At 55.3% G+C, this 8,499-nt stretch overlaps 1 protein-coding gene across 1 annotated transcript; it reads left to right on the top strand.

Moving 5' to 3' along the window:
- Window positions 1–5,966: 5,966 nt before the first annotated feature.
- LOC116512081 (fucolectin-1-like) lies at window positions 5,967–8,197 on the top strand. Its single transcript, XM_032222357.1, has 3 exons — window positions 5,967–5,972; window positions 6,476–6,810; window positions 8,038–8,197. Exons 1-3 carry the CDS (start codon window positions 5,967–5,969, stop codon window positions 8,195–8,197), a joined length of 501 nt encoding a protein of 166 aa, XP_032078248.1.
- The last annotated feature ends 302 nt before the right edge of the window (window positions 8,198–8,499 follow it).

Here is an 8,499-nt window from a genome sequence, read left to right on the forward strand (position 1 = left end):
GAGGGGTCTCACCACCGCCGTTTTGAGCGCGGCGGGGAAGTGCCCCTCCCGAAGGGAGGCGGTGACAACCGCCTGGATCCAGCCATGTGTCACCTCCCTGCTGTTGGCCACCAGCCAGGAGGGACACGGGTCCAGAATACAAGTGGAGGCACTTACAGCTCGGATGGCCTTGTCCACATCCCCAGAGGCAACTTCCTGGAACTCAACCCAGAACTGATGTGGCAAATGATCCTCCTGTGTCTCAGCTGGATCTACTGCGGTGGAGTCCAAGTCCGATCGAAACCGAGCTACTTTGTCCGCCAAGAATTGAGCATAATCCTCAGCCCTACCCTGCAAGGGGTCTCCCGCATCCCTCCTATTAAGGAGGGAGCGGGTTATCCTGAACAGGGCGGCTGGGCGCGACTCGGCGGACGCAACCAAGGAAGAAATATATGATCTTTTTGCAGTTCTTAATGCTCGGACATAGTCCTTGGTGCAGGTAGTTAAGAGTGCTCGGTTTGCCTCGGACCTATCGGACCTCCACTGGTGCTCTAGGCATCTCCTCCGGCGTTTCTTCTCCCGGAGTTCCTCGGTAAACCAGGGAACTCTCCGGGATCCACTGACCCGGAGGGGCCGTAGTGGCGCAATCCGGTCGAGAGACTCCGACGCCGCCAAGTACCAGGCGGCAGCCAGAGTCTCCGCCGAACTGTGGGCGAGGGTATCAGGAATAACCCCAAGCTCCGTCTGGAACCTCAAAGGGTCCATAAGTCGCCTGGGGCGGAACCACCTGGTCGGTTCCTCCTCCCTACGGTGGGGGTTTGGCCTCCGGAAGTCAAGCCTCAGTAGGCAATGGTCTGACCACGACAGGGGTATGATCTCATTACCCCTCAGACCAAGATCACACATCCACTGCTCCGAGAGAAATACGAGGTCGAGCATGTGACCCGCTGCATGGGTTGGGCCCCGAATTACTTGGGTCAAGCCCATGGCTGTCATGGAAGCCATGAACTCCTGCGCCCCTTCAGAGCGTTCACCGAGCGATGGCAAGTTGAAATCCCCCAGAACTATAAGCCTGGGGAACTCAACTGCCAGCTCGGCTACTGACTCGAGGAGCGAGGGGAGGGATGCTGCAACGCAGTTGGGAGGCAGGTACGTTAGCAGCAAACCCACTTGGCCCTTGAGGTCCAACTTTATCAGCAGAGACTCACACCCGACAAGCTCCGGAGCAGGGACCCTACGAGGTAACAGAGACTCCCGGATTACAATAGCCACACCGCCACCCCTTCCCTGGGCTCTCGGCTGATGAAGCACCTGAAATCCCTCTGGGCACATCTCTACAAGGGGAACTCCTCCTTCTGTGCCCAGCCAGGTTTCAGTAATACATGCCAGGTCTGCCCTCTCGTCAACAATTAAGTCCCGGACGAGGGGAGCTTTGTGAACAACAGACCTGGCATTTAGCGACAACAGCCTGAGACCAGGGTCCTGACTACTCGCGCCATCTGGTCTTGGAGTGGGACTCCTAGGGCCGGAAGGAGGGATCTCTGTAATGTAGCGAACCCTCCTTCCCCGGTAATGGCCAGCCCTAAGGTCCCCGCCGTATCTGCCTCTCCCTGTCACGACTGCTATGCTCCGACCCACTCCCATGTCCATGGTCCCCCCAACCACCCCAGTTCCCCCCGCCTTCCCCAGCAGGTCCTCCGAGTCAAGCATTCTCATTTATCCACTCTAACAAATCCCACGTAAGAATTTAAAACATATAAAATACAAGGTAACAATTACTAAAAGTGGGCCTTCATTCAATTCCAAGCAACTCCCATACACTCAACATTCTAATTAAAATTGCGCAGTTATAATATATAATAATATGGAAACAGTGGAGGAAGCGATGGTCTGCTCCTCTCCCTTCTTATGTCCTGGGGAGATGTCCTTAGCCACCAAGTCAAAAGTACGTAGTATATAAGGTGGCTGTAGACAAACAAGATTGAGTATAAAGCTCCAGAGTTCGTAGACGGCTCCCATATAGTCTTGCCCCACTGGTGGAGGTTAGCGGGCTGTATATTCGAAAGTCTCTTTCTCAAAGATATATAAGGGCCCCAATGTAGGAGGCCAGAGTTCGAGGCTAACTTGCACCGCTCTTGCAAATGGAAGGAAAATTGCTGGTATTTTCGGGGCTCAGTCCTTGTCCCTGCTGTCGCCATCTTCTATTCCTCCTTGCCAGTTGGCCACAGTCCTACTCCTCTTAATAATTAAGTGAGCAGGGAGCAAGGTCCGGAGGGGGTTACAACGATAATAAATAGCAAAACAGCAGATGATAAATAATAAATTAGGTAACAGGTAGCAAAGTGAGCAGAGATAGATCCGAGGGGGGGGGGGGCGTCTTTCAATCTATAGATTCAGTGCAGCCTCCAACAGCTTCCGACAGCCCCCTTCTTTAAAGTAGACTAAGTTAAAAGTTCGCCCCTCTTAGCTCACTAGTCACTCACTAGTCACCAAGACTCACAGACACAGTCACCACCACTCAGCTCCAGCATAGTCAGCAAGCTGGCCGGAAAGGAGGATGTAAGAATGTAATGCTGTGAGTCAGCTGTTTGGCGCCGCCATTTCCTCCATGCTTTCCTCCACGTTTTTCTTCTAAGCTCAGCAGCTGCTGTTCCGCTGCTCTGGATGTCTGATAGGACCAGGGGCCAGCAGGTAATCGGCCAGGGGGGCTCACCAGCAGCACCAGGGGCTTCCGAAAAAGACCAGAGATGGTAAGGTGGTAGGGGAGGCTCCGAACGCCCGCGCGCCGCTCTCACCGCCGGGGATGGGAGGCATGAGAGCAACTTCCAATATTTGAGGGGCTGCCCCAAAGAAGACCGCCCCCCCTGTCCTGCAAAGCCTTTCAAGGCAGGAGGAGAAGCAACAGATGGAAACTAATCAAGGAGAGGAGCAACATGGAATATAAGGAGGAATTCCCTGACAGGGAGGACAATTAGCCAGTGGAACAGCTTCCCACCAGAAGTTGTGGGGGCTCCATCTGGAGGTTGTTAAGAAGAGGCTGGATATTGTTGTCTGGAGGGGTCCAGGGGTCCACGTTGGACCTGAGCATCCTTCTGCTAAGTCCAGGCTGAGCTCCTTCCACACCAGCAGAGAAGCGGCTCCAGCATCAACCTTGTTGGGAGAGCAGGTGGGAGGGAAGGCCGGGCCCATCGGCCAGAGACACAATGGCTCCCTTGGAAAGGCCCCAGAGGCCGCGAAGGCCTCCCTCCGCTTTGTCTCCTCTGGGCCAGATAGGATCGGCCGCTGGGCTCCCTTCCAAGGGGCTCGTCCAGGGAGAGGAGCCGCACGGCTGCTGCGCCGGCTGAAACAAGCCCATCCCCATCTCATGGTTGCAGCCCAGCCGGGCTCGGTGGACTTCCAGAGGCTTTGGGGTTCCAGGCTGGGTGAGATGAGAGTTATAGTTCAGCCATCTGGGAGGTGCCAGTTTGGAGAAGACACACACACACACACACACACACACACACACACACTCGCCCCTGTGATGAGAGTGAGTTGACCTTGAGATGACCAGGATGGTGGTTCTTCTTCCTCTCCTCCTCCTCCTCCTCCTCCTCCTCCTCCTCCTCCTCCTCCTTCTTTTCTCCTCCTCCTCATTTTCTTCCTTCTTCCTCTTCCTCGCCTCCTCCTCTTCCTCTTCCTCATTTTCTTCCTCCTTTCTCTTTTCCTCCTCCTCCTCCTCCTCCTTCCCCTTCTTCCTTTTTTCCCTCTTATTTTTTCTCCCCCCCCATACCACTTCAGGTGTGAGAGATGCAAATTTTCTGACAGTGAGAACAATCAATCAAACTGAAACGGCCCAGTTTGATAAACATAGCAATAGCAATAGCAGTTAGACTTATATACCGCTTCATAGGGCTCTCAGCCCTCTCTAAGCGGTTTACAGAGTCAGCATATCGCCCCCAACAACAATCTGGGTCCTCATTTCACCCACCTCGGAAGGATGGAAGGCTGAGTCAACCCTGAGCCGGTCAGATTTGAACCGCCGAACTGCAGATAACAGTCAGCTGAAGTGGCCTGCAGTGCTGCACCCTAACCACTGCGCCACGTGTGTCTTAATTTACAGGCAATGAATGGTGAATAGTAATGAAGAGAATAAGGGCCTGGGAAGGGACCTTAGAGGTCTTCTAGACATGCCCTTGGCTGAGAAACCAGCCCCTTCATTGCAGTCACTCGACTTATAACCACAATTCAGCCCAAAGGGTATGTTGCTAAGCGAGACAGTCAAGTGAGGTTTGCCCCATTTTACAACCTTTCTTGCCATCCTTGTAAAGTGAATCACTGCAGTTGTTAAATTAGTCACACGGTTGTTAAGTGAATCTGGGCTCCCCCATTGACTTCGCTTGCCGGAAGGTCGCAAAAGGGGATCACGTGACTCAGGGACACTGCGACCGTCATAAGTACGGGTCAGTTGCCAAGCGTCCCAATTCTGATCACGTAACCACTGCAACGGTCGTAAATGTGGAAAACGGTCATAAGTCACTTTTTTCAGTGCCAATGTAGCTTCAAGCTTCAAATGGTCCCTGAATGAACGGCTGAGAGCCCCCCCATCCTACGAGAGTCCAGCTCTGGTCACTGAGTGTGGAAGAAGAGGGCCCAGCAGGACATCGGCCTGAGGGAGGGCTGGGGGTCACCTGAGGCGGCTTCCTGCAGCTCCCCACGGAGTCACCCACGGCTGGGACTCTCATGGGATGGCGGAGCCAGCAGGGTCTCCTGGTCTCCTCCCAGGAGGACCTCCTGCATCGTTGGCCCGGAGCTGAGCCAAGGATCTCTCGGAGCCTTTCTCCTGAGGTGGAAGCCAGCCAAGTCCCAGCTGGGACCCAGAAGTCTGGGGCGAGGCGCCCTCTGGACTCCATCCAGCGCCCCACGTGCTTTTCTCCACCCACGGCGGCTGTTTCGGGCGTCTCTCTCTCCCCTCTTCACTCAGAGGATGGCTGGGGTCTGGAGCTGGCTGCTGGCTGTGGGTCTCCTGGAAGGGCTGAGAGGGGCCCTGAGCTGCGTGCCTCCTCCAGGGGGTAAGAAGGGGGAAGGGGGCTCTGCTGTGGGGAGGTCTGGCACAAAGGCTGGGCGGGAGATGGCTTGGGGCAGGAGACATCTGGGCTTGGAGAACGCCTAGTTCTTCTTTTGGAAGCTCTAGGAGAACTTCGGAAGGTCGTAACGAGGAGGATGGCATGGCTAATCTAGGGAAAAGAAGGACTTCATAGCAGCCTTCCAATATCTGAGGGGCTTCCACAGAGCGGAGGGGCTCCCCCTATTCTCCTGAAGGCAGGAGAAGGAGCAACGGATGGAAACTAATCCGGGAGAGAAGCAACTTGGAATTAAGGAGAACCTTCCGGACAGTCAGGACAATTAACCAGGGGAACAGAAGTTGCCAGCAGATGTTGTGGCTCCTTCAACACTGGAGGCTTCCGAGGAGAGATTGGATTACCACCCCAGCCTCCTGCCTTCCAGCTGTGCTGGGCTAATATTGGGCACCATCCTTATCTGGGGACAGATGCCCCCGCGCAAAGCCATGCCCACCTCCCTCTACCTGGCAGGATGGCCGTCTTAGTGCTGTCCTGCCCTCTTTCTCCAGGCAGAGGGCGCCAGTGCAGTGCAGCCGGACCTTAAAAGAGGCTGGCTGCATTTGGGAGATGCTCTTGAGCAGCTCCCGGGGGCTCTTCTAGGGCCCATCCCCGATAGACCTTTGGATCTTGGGAACATGGCGTCCTCCCTTGAGGATGGCGGATGCCTCCTCCTCTTGCGCTGACTTAATCCTGCAGGGCCTCTCCAGGAAGCTTTCTCTGCTCCAGTGCCTTCCCCGGGGGTCTCACTTTTCTCTCCTCTGCAACCCACCCCCCCACTCATTCCAGAGCACTTGCATTAGAACTCGGGGGAAGAGCCAGGAGCCACCCAAGGGCCCGAGAGACGAAGGGGAGGGCTGCCTTGCCAGGGGGTCCCAATAATGTTGGGGCATGAAGGCAAAAGGGGATTTCTGGCTCTGTTTTCCTCCCCCTCTGCCCTTCCTCTTCCTCCTCCTCCTCCTCCTTGTTCTTCTCTCTCAGTCTGAGGAATGGACGCACAGCCGAGACAACAATCTTTGTCTTTTCTTTTTTGGACTTCAGGCCTGCCACACTTTCTGTTATTCTGCTATGAATTTTCTATTGTGGGCAAATGGGAAGGGGGATTGTATGGAGTTAGATGCAATGTAGCCATAACAACAGTCTTTCTAGAAAACCAAGGTCATCCTTTGTCTTTGCGCCTCTGCACCTGACCGGATCTGGATGGGAGGAACTGCCAGCATGGCAGGGGGAGATTGGACCATGGGATGGGCTTGTGGGGGGGTGGGGGGAGAAGATCTTGAACTTTCAACCAGGTGGGGAAAACTGGGAAGCTTTCAGATTCGAGTTTTCCCAGATGGCTCTCTTAATAAATTGGGACTTTGAGGAACTTTTTGCCTCGGACTCTGATTTACTTTTGGAAGCTATTGGGAACCCTGACAGTCTCCCTTTGTCCCTCAGCCAGGAACTGGGCCAGAGGCCAGCCTGCCACTCAGTCCTCCACATACCCGCAGTGGGGCACCGTCTACAGCCGAGCAGGGAGCGCTGTAGATGGCAACCGTGATGGGGACTGGCGCCATGGCTCCTGCAGCCACACCCTGGAGGAGGAAGAGCCCTGGTGGAGCCTGGATCTGGGCGCCTCCTATGCCATCTCGGCCGTGGTGGTGAAGAATCGCCAGGAATGCTGTTCAGGGAGGCTCCAGGGGGCCCAGATCCACGTGGGAGACTGTGGGGCCCACCACGGCAAGCGCAACCCAATGTAAGGCGTGCCAGGGTTCCGAGGGATGCGCCCACAGCAAACAAAACTCCAGGGCAGGGAGGTTCCAATGGGGCCCTCAACCGCCACTCAAGGATCGCTGTTCTTGCCTCCCTCTTCGAGGTGACTGGGTGCTCTCTCACTGGCGCCTGGAACGCATCCCGGCAGCCAAAGTCCTCCTCCACTCGGTAGAGCTCCCGGGTGGCCGGCCATTCGGTGCAGACTTGGGTTGGGCACCCACCTGGCACCCGACCTCTTCCACCACTTTCTAGGGCTTGTCTGCAAGCTCTGCAGGTGCCCACGGCCTCTCGGATCTTCTCCACCACCTTCCCTGAGTCGTCCTGCTGCCCGGCTAGACTGGGTAAGCATCTGGGGCTCAGGACCCTGGATAGCGGCTCCGGTGGGAGCTTGAGATTTAGGAGAGTCGGTTAAATGTCAGGTTTCCAAGAGCCGAGGTGGCGCAGTGGTTAAATGCAGCACTGCAGGCTACTTCAGCTGACTGCTGTTCTGCAGTTCGGCTGTTCAAATCTCACCGGCTCAGGGTTGACTCAGCCTTCCATCCTTCTGAGGTGGGTAAAATGAGGACCCGGATTGTTGTTGGGGGAGATATGCTGACTCTGTAAACCGCTTAGAGAGGGCTGAAAGCCCTGTGAAGCGGTATATAAGTCTAACTGCTATTGCTATTGCTATTAATAGTTCCACATCAAGCAACCCTCCGAGGCAGGTAGAGTCCTCAAGGAAGAGTTTTATGAGACACACCCTGAATCGATTCTGAAAGTTCCCACGGTTTTCATCGGTAATTAAAGGCAAAAGTTTTCCCTCAGCCCCAAACAATCAGCCCCATGGCCCAATCAAAGCACCGTCTGGTTGCCTGGTGACCTCACTCCTCCTTCCTCTGGCCAGGCGTGAGAGAGTCCTTGGATCCCAAGAGAAAGTATTTTGTTTTGGCTACAAAACCCCCAGCTATCTCTAATCCCCCTCCTCCATCCCTCAGCTCCAGTATGGCAGCGCCGAAGCTCCAAGATGGCTCCGGTCAGGTCAGCTTCAGGGCTGGCAAGGAGGCTCCCCCCCAAGGGGAGCAAGAGGGCCGAGAGGCAGCTGCTTTCTTTGCAACGGGGCTCGGAGGGCGCCCGAAAGGTGAACTGGCAGATGGCATGCCAGCCTTTTTCTGCAGGTGCTGCCTGTATGGGAGTCTTTAACCCCACGTAAGTTGATTTTCTTTCTCTGCAGCTGTGGGTCCATCTCCAACGGAAGTGCTGGCTCCCTCAGCATCGTCTGCTGTGACGGACGGCGAGGACGCTACGTGACGGTGGTCATCCCTGGCCGAGCAGAGTTCCTGACCCTCTGCGAGCTGGAGGTCTATGGCTCCAGAGTGGGCGAGGGGTGCTAGAGATCATGGAGACGGGAACTCGAATGGCTCCCTAATAAAACTCCCGATTCAAGGAACGCTCTCCCGCTTCCTTCCTCCGTCGGCAGGGAAGGTTTGAGAAGCCAGCTTTCTTGGTATAGGTGGTACCTTGCTCAATAGTAGTAACTGTGAAAAGGGATCTTGGAGTCCTAGTGGACAACCACTTAAATAGGAGCCAGCCGTGTGCAGCAGCTGCCAAAAAAGCCAACACAGTTCTAGGCTGCATCAACAGAGGGAGAGAATCAAGATCGCGTGAAGGGTTAATACCACTTTATAAAGCCTTG

Source organism: Thamnophis elegans, chromosome 8, assembly GCF_009769535.1.
Source record: "Thamnophis elegans isolate rThaEle1 chromosome 8, rThaEle1.pri, whole genome shotgun sequence".
Taxonomy (NCBI): domain Eukaryota; kingdom Metazoa; phylum Chordata; class Lepidosauria; order Squamata; family Colubridae; genus Thamnophis; species Thamnophis elegans.

Bases quoted from the DNA above. Each gene is read 5' to 3' on its own strand.
- LOC116512081 (XM_032222357.1), top strand. The intron at 6,811-8,037 runs GTAAGGCGTGCC...CTTTCTCTGCAG, and splicing joins CACGGCAAGCGCAACCCAAT to CTGTGGGTCCATCTCCAACG.